Genomic DNA, 14,316 nt, shown 5'->3' on the forward strand with positions numbered 1-14,316 from the left:
TTATTTGTTAGCCATCATCATAATGATTGATGCTGATTATTGATGGGGTGGAACTCTTGTACAAGCTCTTCGGGCTTCGTTCCCTCCTTGCACCATTGTTCTTTTGAGTGCTAAATAAATAAACCTAAATAAACCTAAACCTAATACTTCACCCCCTGGTGGACTCCGTCCCGGGTGAGGTAAAAATAAGAAAAAATAAATTGTTCCAGTGAGAAGCGGCTGCTAAAACGCACACAGCGTAGCCGGAAATGGTTCAAATCAAAACCGGAGATGGAGTTGGATGAAGGAAAATAGAAGGTGTATGTTATGAGTAGCAGCTGCAGGAGAAGCTATAAAGTGTGATCAATAAACACACTGGTTCTGTGTACAGGAAGAACAAGAGCGGACCGAGATCCGAACCCTGCTGAACTCCTGTAGTGAGGTGCTGAACCTGAAACTTATTTCATTCCACAAGTTCAAAAAGAAGTCAGAGACATCCGTGAGGTATATTTGTTAGAAAGACATGTTTATTGTTTTGGTAGGTTTCATTTTATAAAAGTGATCACTGTACAGACTCAGTTCATCTTTTATACTGTTTATCACAGTCAATGTTTCGATGGGTGCAAAATGACCATAAGACAGAACAAAAGTCTACAGGAAATGCGTTTCAAATGGAAGCTGTCTCTAACATGATGCGACGTCTGGAGTATTCTCGCAGACCAAACTTCTATTCGACAGATACAAATACAATTCCACTGCACAGCTACACATCTACTGCATTCAAGGACAAATTCGGCTAAACCCATCGACCTACGTTGTCTGTGTGAACCTCTGTATTGTGTTGAAGGAAGGGGCTACTGTAAATTGTAAATATCTACTGCATAAGACATGTAGACCACCAGGCTAGTGTTACATGCACCACAGATTTGTGGTCTACGGAAAACAAACAAACAAACAAACAAACTCTTACAAACAAGCTTATTTTGTAGAAATGAGTATTACAACATCACAGCATTTTTAATATTTCATCAAACACATCTGACACAACCGAGTTGCTAGTTTATTCGTTACTAGATCAGTATCGCTAATAAACTGGCGACCTAGCATACCACAACGATAACAAGCGCTAACTAATATAAAATCAAAACAGGACGTTTTTACTTCTCAAACAGAGATCAGAAATCAATTGGATTCGGTTTTAAATCCTGACCAGATTTCTTTACAATGAGTCATAATGTTCAGATTGAAGATTACGGTTTATAACGCATGGCACAGTATAGTACGCTTACTCATCTTGTTCCAACTGTACTCTCATAGAAAAGGGTGCTACTCCAGAGCGTTCCTTGTTGCTGAGGTGAGACCAACAAGGATATAGCTCTTCTACCTTTAATGTGCATCTTTTACCTAGAAAAGTGCATGGCATGAAAATTTAACGCTTTTTAAAATGTCCAATTATGTACCTTAAATCCTTTAAAAGAGACACATTATTCACGTTTCCAGGTGACAATTCGATATTAAAGGTTAAAACGAGGTATCCTTGAGCGACAAAGACAAACACAATTACAGTTTAGTACTATTTTATCCAAAAGAGTGTGTTCAGAACTCGTCAAGTATCTCTGCCCAATAGTACCGAGTTGGGATGTAACCAAATACAACATTATTCAGAATGAACAGATCGTTTGTTCGAAACAGACACAAATAAGAGGGGTGCTATTAGTTTTTTTATTTTAGAAAGCTACGCAAGGCATCTGGTTGGGACTCGACTTTCAGGTGAGCGGAAAGATATGAAGCTTGGGGATAAAAGAAAGACCACCTTCATCCATGTAAACCATTTACACTGACACATTTACTGTAGTTTAAATTAGTCTTCTAGGTTGTTTATATTTTGGGAAATAGAACCAACTTTATATTTCAGAAAATGTTACGAGCAGATACAAAAAAAAATTATCCTATGCACAACTCTATTATTATGTCGCCCCCTAACGCTAAGGTCATACGTAGCTGGTTGAGCCGTAAGAACTGGGGCTGGGGCTAACGTGGACGTTCCAGCAGATTTTGGAGGTGGTCTGTCACATAAATTTGGGCGGAGTAAACATGCAAATGAAGCCATGGTAACTGTGATGGTAGAGGCCTTAAGCATTGCCGGCAACGATGGATGAATGTCATTACGGTTATAGATGGTAACGACGGCGGGGCAGCAGAAGCTTCCGCAGTTGAGGCTGGTTGGGTGACGGCAGTGATGTATAGCGACGTACAGCCTTACGGCAATGACAGCAGTGTGTACGGTTTCATTCACAGCTGCAGTACGGCATTGCAATCTCATCTCATTATCTGTAGCTGCTTTATCCTGTTCTACAGGGTCGCAGGCAAGCTGGAGCCTATCCCAGCTGACTACGGGCGAAAGGCGGGGTACACCCTGGACAAGTCGCCAGGTCATCACAGGGCTGACACATAGACACAGACAACCATTCACACTCACATTCACACCTACGCTCAATTTAGAGTCACCAGTTAACCTAACCTGCATGTCTTTGGACTGTGGGGGAAACCGGAGCACCCGGAGGAAACCCACGCGGACACGGGGAGAACATGCAAACTCTGCACAGAAAGGCCCTCGCCGGTCACGGGGCTCGAACCCGGACCTTCTTGCTGTGAGGCGACAGCGCTGACCACTACACCACCGTGCTGCCCTCGGCATTGCCATGGCAAGACGAATTAAACCACGCCACCTTGGCAAACTTTTCACTTTCTGCAGAATGTTGTTCTGTGAACATTTTGAGCTCGATGATTGCTATGGAATGCTACGGAAACCCCCTCATGTGTGCCTCAAGGACGCTCACGGATGCCTTCATGATTGCGACAGATGAATTCATCCAGCGCTTGGCCCATGGCAATTTTCAACACGACCAAACTGTCCTGGGATGAAAGCCACACCCTGCCAGTTGTCAAGGTCGCGCCTCGGCTCTCACATATTCTGACAGAAGGGTCCGGAACGCGTGCTGGTTGACCCCTGGAAGACTCGTCTACCGGCGTCTATCATGAAGTGATTCTGGCTATGTGAGACTGAGGTATAACGGTCATGGTGGTTTTTTTTTTCTTTTGGAGCTACATACTTTTGCATTCCCTCTCAATACCTTTGTGTTACTCCACAATAAGGATTGGGGTCGGGGGTAGAGTTAATGCAAAAGTATTGTGTGAGAATGCAAGAGTAGCTCCAAAAAATCCCCACCATGACCCTTACGGGGTGCTGTACTATTTTGAAAAACATTAAGAGAAAGGAAAAAAGAAACCTTCTGGTTTAAACCACACCCATTTTTGGTTTAAATCCAATTACAGGTCCAGATACGGATATTCCATCCATTATCTGTAGCTGCTTTATCCTGTTCTACAGGGTCGCAGGCGAGCTGGAGCCTATCCCAGCTGACTACGGGCGAAAGGCGGGGTTCACCCTGGACAAGTCGCCAGGTCATCACAGGGCTGACACATAGACACAGACAACCATTCACACTCACATTCACACCTACGCTCAATTTAGAGTCACCAGTTAACCTAACCTGCATGTCTTTGGACTGTGGGGGAAACCGGAGCACCCGGAGGAAACCCACGCGGACACGGGGAGAACATGCAAACTCCACACAGAAAGGCCCTCGCCAGCCACGGGGCTCAAACCCAGACCTTCTTGCTGTGAGGCGACAGCGCTAACCACTACACCACCGTGCCGCCCCCAGATACGGATATTTTGATCCCTAAATACTGTAGATCCCGATACAGATAGTGCCATTGTGTTCCAGGACATCCCGAGTGCCTACACATGGAGCAGATAGAGTTTTCTGAAGTTTGTGAACTTCAAGGACGGATTTATGTTTTACTGAGGTTTTGGTTTTATCAGACACTTCAGAAGATTGCTATGCTCTACTGTCGATTCGATCTACATCCCAAACTGCACTATTGTCCAAAATATCCCTCCATTATTGACAAAGTAAGAAATTGTAATGGAATAATATTTAGCATGCTGAACTTAAGTAACAAATTGTGACCATGGTGACCATGTGACATTTGAGCCAATCAGAGACCTGCACAATATCTAGCTCCACCCATATGACCCTGTTGAGCACATTTCGTACCTTGGGAAGACGGAGAACCATATTTAACACTGATAGCTGGTAATTACAATCCACGCCAGGCATTACAGTCAATTCCATTTGCAAATACCAGAGACAGTTTAAGCCTGAATTGTCGAACACTGAGAATCATGTGGCACATTTCTTTTCATCAGTAAACAGATCTCATTGTACGTTTGTGATATTAAAAGCATCACGTGTGTGCTGTATGATGGTGGTGGCAGATTTCTTCTCCATTCGACTGATTTATTTGGCCAGTCTGATGCGGATGTCAGGTGAGGCAGCTTTGTAGCTGTAGGTGATTCTGTAGCGCTGTAACATGCACGACGATAAGAGCAGCTCAGCGAGGATGTGTTATTGCTCTAAAGTCCAGTTTGTATTGTGAGCAAGCAGGTGAACTGGTTTCTAAAATCCACCTTCCGCTTGCATCATTTGTCCCAGTGATACAGGAAGTGCAACATGTTGATATTGTCATTCAAACACTGAATATTCTGGAGTGCAAGTGAGTTAAGAAAGTACTGTATTACCCGTGCATGCAAATCTTTAGCTAATTCACGTATTCATGTTTTGTTTTAAAGGTGATTAAGCCTCAGGCCTTCCAGGTGCTATGACAAGAGAACAGTGTAAGTTACAATCGACGCATTTCCACCATGCTACAGAAATAACAATGCTATTTATTAGCATTAAAGCAGCAGTTTGTCATTTTTACAGCCCTCCACTGTATGTGAGGTGTATTGCTTTTACAATGACCACACTAATAAGCCTACTGAAAATAGTTGCATGTTGAGTTGCCTTTTAAGGAAAAGGGGGGGCGTACCTGAGCAGCTCTGTTGCAGCTGAGGGAGGAGCTCATTTCTGGGCCAGAAAAAATGTAAATAGAAATCCAAACCCAAATGAATAAATAAAACCCATTGCATGTTTTTCTTTGAAATTATGCAAATATTATAGGGATCAAAACCCTTTTGAAATTTGCATACTGCACCTTTAAGGTGGTGCGTGTACCAAACGTATTACTGCAATTCCTTCAACTTTTTTTGACTCACCACTTGGGTGAAGCTCTCTGATGTTTTAGTAATTGTAAATTTTTGACCGAATTGTCGTTCTGTGAGGTTTGAATTTCACCAAGCGCAAAATAAGGGCTGACTTTTGCAAAAGCATAGTTAACCCACAGTCACTGTTAAACGGTAGAAGGGGCATGTCATTAAACATTCTGTCTACTATACGACTTAATGATGCTTTTTCATGTCACTATATGAATAATTCCAGGAACTAAAAAGGTTCTTGAAACGAAAGTCCAGCCCAGGAATTGAATTGCTCTTGCTCCCTCTGGTGGAAATGCGCCAAAGTGACTACGTTCCTGTGGTTTAAACACTTCTAATTAATACTTAACTGAAAAGTCAGAACTCCTGTTTGAATCAGAGGTTCATGAAGTCCTTTTAATCAAATCCACCGGTCTGTTCATTGTGAGTGTTTCTCCACATGCATTGGTAAAGGAGCGGAGTGAAGGCTGAAGAGAAAGCCACTGCTGAGTACCACTCTTATTTGAGATTTGAGAAAGAAATTGTTCTGTTTTTCAGCTCAGAGGGTGAGACGAGGACTTGGCATGGGAGTCGGATCCTGACGGGATGCCTTTTACACAGCGAGAGGTCCGTGGCGTGTTTTTGGTGCATTTCTCGGGCTCGTCCCCATGTTGGTGATGCGCTGCTCATCCAGATTGATGTTGCTATTCGAGGCATGCTGAAGCAGAGACTCCTGGGAACGCCAGTTGGCTTCCAGGTAGAGCAGCTCTGTGGATTACACAGATCAGACAGGGTGAGTGTTGGAGAAAAGGCAAAAAATGGAAAACTCCTGAATTTTCATAGATTTCCTGATTTTCAGCTGATTTTGGTCTGAAACATTGGAGTGGATTTGACATGATTGTAAGTTATGATGTTCATAAGGCTACACGACACCTAAATGTATATAAACCCATCAGGACAACTTTCATAAAGTACAAATGGGTGACAAATTAAAGGAAAAGCCAACATAAAGTGTGTTAGTAAAGTCTTGGCCCATCACACACTTCCAAAACATCTCCAATGGCATCAGTTCTGGAACATCAAGTCTCTGGAAATGTACTGGACCAATGAACACCACGCTTCCAAATCATTTCCCTCAGTTGGTGTTTTTGACGAACGTCGTGAAGAGCGCTGTCCAAGACGCCACTCTGTGCTTCAACTGGGTTGAGATATGGTGAGTGTGAAGGCCAAAGCATACAAGTTACATCCTTTTCCTCCTCATCAAACCATTACTCAGTGAGCCTTCGAGCTCCATGGAGGGGGGTGGAGTCATCCTGGAAGAGACCACGCCCACCAAGATAGAAATGTTTCAAATGTTTCATTCCTAAAATGTTTAGAAATCTGCTTAGAATGGCAACCAAACAACATTCTGACAGCAACAGATTTTCAGCTAAGGGGAATATTGTTATTATTATTATTATTCGTTCACCTGCCAAGACAAATTACAGTAAATTTTCCATCTCCAAACTCTGGGAAGGAAGGAATTCCTACAAGAATCAAAAACTTAGGATCACTTCCATTATTTAAATCAGCCTTAAAATCATATCTTATTTTAAATCAACGATATACATTTCTTTACCCAAAAACTTCTGTTAAGTTATCGGCTCAGTGTTTGTGTTAGTGTAAGTATTAGAGATGAAAGTGGAGCAAAGAAAAAAACCCTGAACTTTTGAAAGTCAAACTAAGATGTGTGTGGGGACGTCCCCCGAAAATATTTTAATAACATAACACACAAAACTCTGCATTCTAGTGCATTTTAGTACTTATTTTCACTAAAACAAGTTATAACTTTTAAACCTTTTTCTTTCATGTACATTAATGATTAACATGTCAAAAATATCAAATTTAATTCCCCGAGTTAACGAGTAATTTTCAGGAATGCGTTTAGAAAACGCGGTGATTTTCCTGCTACACAGTTCATTACTTTGAAAAAAATCAGACAGTTGAAGGTAAACGCCGCAAAATACCAAAACAGTTCTGTTAAAAAGTAAAGGTCTGTTAGAGTTTCTAAGGCCCTGTCCACACGGCAACGGATTCAGGTGAATCCGATACAATTGCTTATCGTTTAGGCCTGGCGTCCACACGGCACCGGCGTTTTGGGTGCCCCAAAACGCAATCTTTTTGAGAACGGGTTCCAGAGTGGAAAGATCTGGCAACGTTGCCGTTGTGAAGTCGTCTGGATGAGTAGAACGGATTTGTTTACGATGACGTCACAACCACGACTGTGAGTGCTTCACGCCGGGTAGAAGTGTAACGAACTCGATGCGAGTTGTCAACAAATCCTATAACTTGGTTCATGAAACGCGCTTACAAAATATTTTCACTGTGAATATTTATTGTGTAATGGTGCAAAGTGAGAGAGAGAGAGAGAGAGAGAGAGAATAGCCCTTAGGGCAGAGTCAATCCCGCCAGCAAAAATAGGGAAAAAAAGGAGTGATCTCACCTCTTCAGATGTTGGTTTAAGTCCTACAATACATTCCTCAAAAAGGGCGTAGAAGAACAAATTAATCCATTAACGTGTAGCATTCAATTTATTCCGGACCATTAAAGACGCCGCCTTCCGCGTAGAATCATACGTCATCCTCGCCGCCATATTGGATGGGTCAAAGCGGAGAATAAAGATGCCTCATTCATGTGCTGCGTTTAACTGTACCAACAGGTTTACCGTCCAAACGAGATCACATGGGATTACCTTTCACAGGTGAGACTGGAAAAATACTTTTCATTGTATTTGGTCATTATAACGTAATTTTACGAACAGATTTTTCTGACTTTGTGGCTAATATGAAGTCTCGCGCATAATAGTTTATGCGCATGCGTCCTTACTTCTTCTATTGTTCTGGTGTCTCCGAAGGGACCGTCTTACAGCACCCCTAGAGGTGTGGCATGTGTATTGCATCATTTTCAGCAAGCGTTGCGTTGCCATATGGACCTGATATTTTACTGATCGTTGCCCATTTGGATGCGATATATTTTTAAATAACATCTCGTTGCCGTTGTCATGTGGATGTAGCCTAAAGCTTTCAGGTTTCAATGTTGGGGACGTTGAGCCTCGTTTATCAATCTTTTAGTAGAGTTGTGCGTTTGCAGAAGCTAAAGTGAACTAAACATTTCCAATTCATATTTATGCGAGCTGAAGCCAATTGTTTAGTTCGTATTGTCTGTAAATTTAAACACACCAATGAATACCAAATTTCTCATGTAAATCAGGAGCGTAGCTAGGATTTTTCGGGGGGGGGGTCAGGGGTCACACACTGACTGGCAGCCTGAGTGCATTCTGTAACAAAAAATAATTCCCATTGCTAGTTTTAGGCAGCTTAGAAACCGGCTCTTCCATTATTGCTGTTTCTTCCACGTTTTCTTGATGCTGTGTTCTAGAAACGGCACTAAAACTTAGCTTCGAAACCACAAAATGCAACTTTGATGGAAAAATATATATAATAAATTGCTTACCTCTCTTCACGTCGAAAGAAGGAGGAAAGTTTCTCTTGTTTTGACATGGCGAATTATTAACACAAGAGGAAATACTTATAATTCGCAACTAAAGAGACCGCAGCTACACTGGCAGCTTGAACATACTTTCTAGTGCGATTGTGTTGCGCTTGCGCAGAACGGCGTCAGTCCTGCGCGCCTTAGCTCGTGCACCTGAAGGCGCGCCTTGGGCACGTGCGCCTAACGAGCTCCGGCACGCGCGCCGTTAACAAAGAATACCTGTCTTTAATCAATAAACTATGTTTGGGCTATTTAAGGACCGCGCCCATGCAAGGACGATGCAAAGTATTACGCCGCATCTAGGAACGTGAAAAATCCGAAAAATAAATTTCTCCATTCGGAAAACCGGAGATTTTCAAGAGTTTTGTCAAATATCCGGATTTCCAGGTAAATCCGGAAGACTTTCATCCCTGAAGTATGTATAGAGTTGTGTGTAAGTAAGTAGAGTGTATTTAGTGTATTTAGCCGCAATGTATATTTGTATCTGTGGTTCTCTTGTTCTAAGAAAAAAAAATTGTAATATGACATGGGTGGCTTTTGACATGAAAGTTTATACAATTTCAACAGCCACACCCACCTTACATCAATAATTATATTCACTATTGTTTGCAAATTCTTTTTTCTATTATATATAATTGTATTAATTTTTTTTAGTAAATTTTCTGTCTTACAATATATATTGTGTGTGAATAAAATTGAATTGAGTAGGATTAAGATTTGCATTCATGATTCTTGCTAAGGGACAACTGGAACCAAACCATGGCACCAAAATAAATAAATGCCCCCTAGCATAACCGTTCAGAACCACCATACTTTCCTTTAATTAGTCACTGTGTGTAGGTTTTACAAAACACTGCTCTTAGATAAAATGTTATCAGAATTTTTTATCCAGACAAATTCTTCTTTTTATGCAGAGCAGACCATTATTTCCATCTTATGCCTGTCATGTAAAACGGTACCGTACACGGTGTGTCTATGCAGAAGGACCTTTTGGGACCTTTTTAGAAGCTTTTGAAAAGAAAAAAAAAAAGTTGCTGTTGGTTCAGTATCACGGATCAGCCCATACGCAAAGCTTTAATAATGGTATTTTATTAAAAAAAGATAATAATAAAGCTAATAAAACAGATCCAGAACATCCCTAATGGGGCCAATAAAAGAAAAGTGTTTGATATTTTATTTTTATTAAATCAGGACCTCTAAAGTTGACAGTATATTAAGAAAACCTATTGTGTATAATGTCTCATGTGACTATTTTGCAGATTCGGTCCTTTGCTGTGAGCCCATACCTATTCCTCAACGTGAACAGGACACGAGTCCTCATCTGTCCATTCCACAGACATCCAGGAAGAGAGAGAGAGAGAGAGAGAGAGAGAGAGATATGGGGTGATGGTAGGAAAAATGCAAACACACAAAGAAAGAAAACATTTACAGCACAACAAGAATTTCAATCACAAATTCACACACAAAAAGAAGCTGGACTAAGAGAGAGAGGCTGAAATGTACAGAGATGACAAAAGACTTTGTACATGGGGTGGACTGTAAGTGACAGTAAATGAAGCTATTCCCAAAATAGAAATTAATACTAAGGAATTAAATCAGGGCTGTTGATTTCTTGATTTGGTTAGAAGGTGTTGATCAATTATCTATAACAGCAGCTCTGACAATCCTTCCTGTGAATCTCGGGGTTCTATTAACGCGCCACGTAAATGGGTCCTAATTGTTGATACGGTGAAATTTTTATAAGGAGAAATTTATTAAACATTTAGCATTTAGTATGTAAGGAGTCTCCAGTGTCAGAGCTGGTAAAGTGCTGCTTTATGTGTTCGGCCACAAGGACGTCTTTCTTGATAACAAGCTGCATTGCTTTTGTCTTAACTTCAAGAGAGACCAAAAAGAGAGGCTGGTGAGGGAACGACCGTTTATAGCTGCTATAATGTGATAACTGGAACTAAATTGGAATTAACTAAATAACTCGTAATTATAAATAACCCTATTGTTTGATTTTAAACGCCACATTTGAACAGTTTGTGAATCTTGTTGCAATTCTATACAGAATGCTGCCGGTTAAAAGTTTTGATCACATTAATGTACTACAAAGGGATCTTTCTTATGCGCACCTCATATTTAATTCCGCAGTTACTCTTACTGATTATAAATCTGACAATCTGCATTTACTTTAAGCAGTCCTTAGGGGTGCCAATAGGTTTGCCACATATCTCATAAAAGATACAACTGTTATTGTACAAATGGGATTTTGTTAGAGGAAATGTTCTATATGTAGCTGTTTGAGCAGAATTCATTTGCGCTAGCAGCGGTAGCACGAATTTTTACTCTCACTCAGAATCTTTCATCTTCTTCTTCTTCTTCATATATTTTCCAGGACGCTATTTCTCTCTCAGTTTTCAACCAATCATCAACAAATTTCACATGAAGAATCCCTCTGGGCTGAAATACGTTGCTATGACTTTTGGTGCTGATCTGGATCACTGATCCGGAACGATCCATGAAAAACGGGATTTTTTTTAAATCACTTATAACTCTGTCAATTTTCATGATTTTTTCAATCAGTTTATTTTTATTTTGTTCAAGGCGGCAGGGCGCGACTTTTCCTTGATCTTCAACCGACAAAGGTCGGCTCGCGCAAATTACTGTGCCTCTATCGAGTTAATGTTTGTGTGTGATAGTTATTCTCAACATTCGGTAAAATATGAGGGGCGCTAATACTTTTGCAGTTACCAGAATAGATTAGGATCTCAGCTATTTTCTTTTACAATATACCACAATGCCACGAATATCGCTTAATTCATTAATACAGTGTGTTTACGATGGGATCACCGCTTTGTTCAGTGTTAGCTTTCTCATTGAAGTGTGTATTGTGAACTTTTTATGGAAAGACACTGATTGATGATGGAAGTGAGAGGCTGATGAAATAGAGAAATGAAATGCAAAGCACATAGGAAGTGAAGTGGCACATGATGGATAAATGATCTCCTGACTGTCTTTTTTCTTTTCTTTTTTTTTTTTTGTGAAACGGCATGTTCGGTAAGAAGAGCTCACTCAAGCCTCAAGGAACGTTGCCACTCACCAGCGAATTGGCCATCAGGAGCCTGTTCATTGTCCAGGCCTGTCACACAGTGGGTGTCAGACCGCCCCTGATTGTTATTGTCAAACTCTGGACAAGGCACCTCACTCCTCCTGCGCCCACCTGCAAGCGAGGTCAGAGGTCAAACAGAGCAGCCAGAGGCACAGCGGCGCACAGCAGTGTGTCGGGTGGGGATGGTGATGCAGACAATGCAACAACATGCAGGATGCCGGGGTGTGATAACAGAGGCACTTACAGATCGTGCTCTCACAAAACTACATGTGATCTCGAACACGAATTTGCGTTCAGTGTGCGAAGTGAGGATTTACATCGTATTACATTTGACATAAAAAAAAAACTCTATTTCCTTCTTCAGTCAGCATTTTCTATTCCTGATTTTTTTTCAGGCTTAAAGTGCTTCTGTTAAAAGGTGGTGGTGTAGACGATATTAAGAAACATCTTAATAGATACCTCTATTCAGGAAAAACCTGGCAACCTAGGAGATATGAACTATACGCAGATCATTTGCATACTCTCAATGATACGCCCATAAAATCCACTTATGCACCTGCGTAACCCAAATCCATCCCTGTACACATTGATGTAACTTTGGGACTTTATTCACCATCTCTGAACACAGACCCTGGAACCAGCACTGAAAATTTTGGCTTAAGGGTCATTGGGAGTGTAAGAGGATCTGAAGTAGGGATGATGACTGAAAAACAACGACTGTCCAACTGACAAGAAGAACGCAGTACCATGGGGCGGGATTTAGAGAGGAAGCCTTTGTAGCATTCTTTGTGCTCATTCTTGTTGCAAAAATAGGGCATAAGATCACAGCATTATACTGTAAATCATAATCTTGCAAACAGTAGCTCGTCTAAAGTTCAGGCCTGAGGTGGGGTTTACATTAGACCGTATCAGCGGATCATCAGATTAACGTTTTTAAAAACGATTAGCGTGCACACAGCAACGCCAATACACGATTCGCGTGCACACAGCAACACCAATACACGGATACGCTAATCACATGACTAATTCGGCACGTAAGTTGAAATGTGTCAGTGCGGCTCATCGCTTCCTCCTCAGCGGCTGCGCTCCAAATCACTCCGCCCTGAACAGCGAGTGCCCTCTGGAGGGTGCGCACTCCGGCCCTGCGCAGCTCACAGAACGCGCGAGTGAAGCACACGAGCAGTGATTCGGGACTGAGCCGCTGTGCGCAAGTCACTTACCACTTGCAAGTGGAAGGATGGCAAGCCTAAAGACAATCATAACTACACAATGGGCAGTATTTGCATCAGTATTTGCAGTATTTTCATACTTTTATACTCTTTAATGAAAGGTGATACAAGGCGGAAGTCCGCGCCGTTTTTCAGCAGTCGCGTCACATGACCAACGCCAGCGAATCAGGAAGGTGGATGTCACAGTGACGTTGTCCAATGACGACGCCAGCTAGAGCTCAGCACAGCGTATCCACGTATTCTCAATGTTTACACAGCACCGGAGCTGACACGATCTGGATTGAATACGTGGACGCTGGCGGATTCCCGTTTCCCGGCGTTTCCAGGCGTTTTAATGTAAACGGACAGTGCATCCGCGAAGAAAACGAGACAGATACGGTCTAATGTAAACTTGGCCTGAGTTTCCCAAAGCCATTGCAGCACAAAGATCATCGTTAAATGTTAGCACGGGCATCACAATGAATGCTCCGTCTCCTAGTTAAGAGGCTTTTGAGGAACCCATCACAGTTTGGTGACATTTATGTTTTGACATTATCCTCAAAGTAAAGAATGGTGATGGTAGCATCATTTTGAAAATTACTAATACACTTGGCCTCTTGATAGATTTACTTACAGATTTCACAATGTTGAAATATGATGAGACTTCATTGTCAGAAGGTTAACAACCAGTTAACTCACACGAACCTTACACTGGGCCTTCAGACTATCCAGACTGGCACTAAGTACACACTGTCTTGTAGAACCCTAGTGGCTGGGTATTTTACCTAACCTGCATGTCTTTGAACTGTAGAGGAAACCAGAGGAAACCCACACAGACACCGGGAGAACATGCAAACTCCACACACAAAGACCCCTGTTAGCCATGGGGTTCAAACCCAGAACCTTCTTGCTTGTGAGGCGACAGTGCTAACCACTACACCACCCAGAATAACCATCTTACTGGTTACTGATAACTATTTTCTGTCGTATGTTTATGCTTTTGCTAACATGAGTAATGAAATGGTAACTGTCTGATTCATATTTAGTCTCTCAGTCATTTGTTCTTTTATTTGCTTATTTGTATTTAGTAATGTAGCCTGTTGTGTTTAGGTAGTAATAACATGAAGTCGCCCATTTATGTCGAAGTAGGGTGACGAATGGGACGTGAACTTTATACCTTTTGTTGAATTCAGTAAAATTCCATATTGGCATTGTGATTTTGGTAATATTAACAGGCAAGAAGTATATAATTGTTAGAAGAAAAAAAAGTTGGTTTTGCTGTTCATTTGTGACCACAAAATCAGCAGCTGAGAAAACTGTGGAAAATTGGTTTTCACCCAACCAAATTAGCAACACGCCAGAGT

At 41.6% G+C, this 14,316-nt stretch overlaps 1 protein-coding gene across 9 annotated transcripts in view; it reads right to left on the reverse strand.

Moving 5' to 3' along the window:
* Nucleotides 1-3,551: 3,551 nt before the first annotated feature.
* The window catches only part of rnf157 (ring finger protein 157), a 76,409-nt gene continuing 65,644 nt past the window's right edge, over nt 3,552-14,316 (reverse strand). For 6 of the 9 annotated variants that reach the window (XM_060940337.1, XM_060940336.1, XM_060940334.1 and 3 more), the window contains exons 18-19: nt 11,736-11,855; nt 3,552-5,887 (exon numbers count right to left, since the gene is read on the reverse strand). In XM_060940337.1, the coding sequence (XP_060796320.1) occupies nt 5,733-5,887; nt 11,736-11,855 (275 nt within the window). In that variant the 3' untranslated portion in view covers nt 3,552-5,732. Of the gene's footprint in view, nt 5,888-9,936; nt 9,972-11,735; nt 11,856-14,316 lie in introns of all 9 variants that reach the window. The other 3 variants (XM_060940339.1, XM_060940341.1, XM_060940340.1) reach the window with 3 other exon arrangements.

This window comes from Neoarius graeffei, chromosome 14, assembly GCF_027579695.1.
Source record: "Neoarius graeffei isolate fNeoGra1 chromosome 14, fNeoGra1.pri, whole genome shotgun sequence".
Classification (NCBI taxonomy): Eukaryota; Metazoa; Chordata; class Actinopteri; order Siluriformes; family Ariidae; genus Neoarius; species Neoarius graeffei.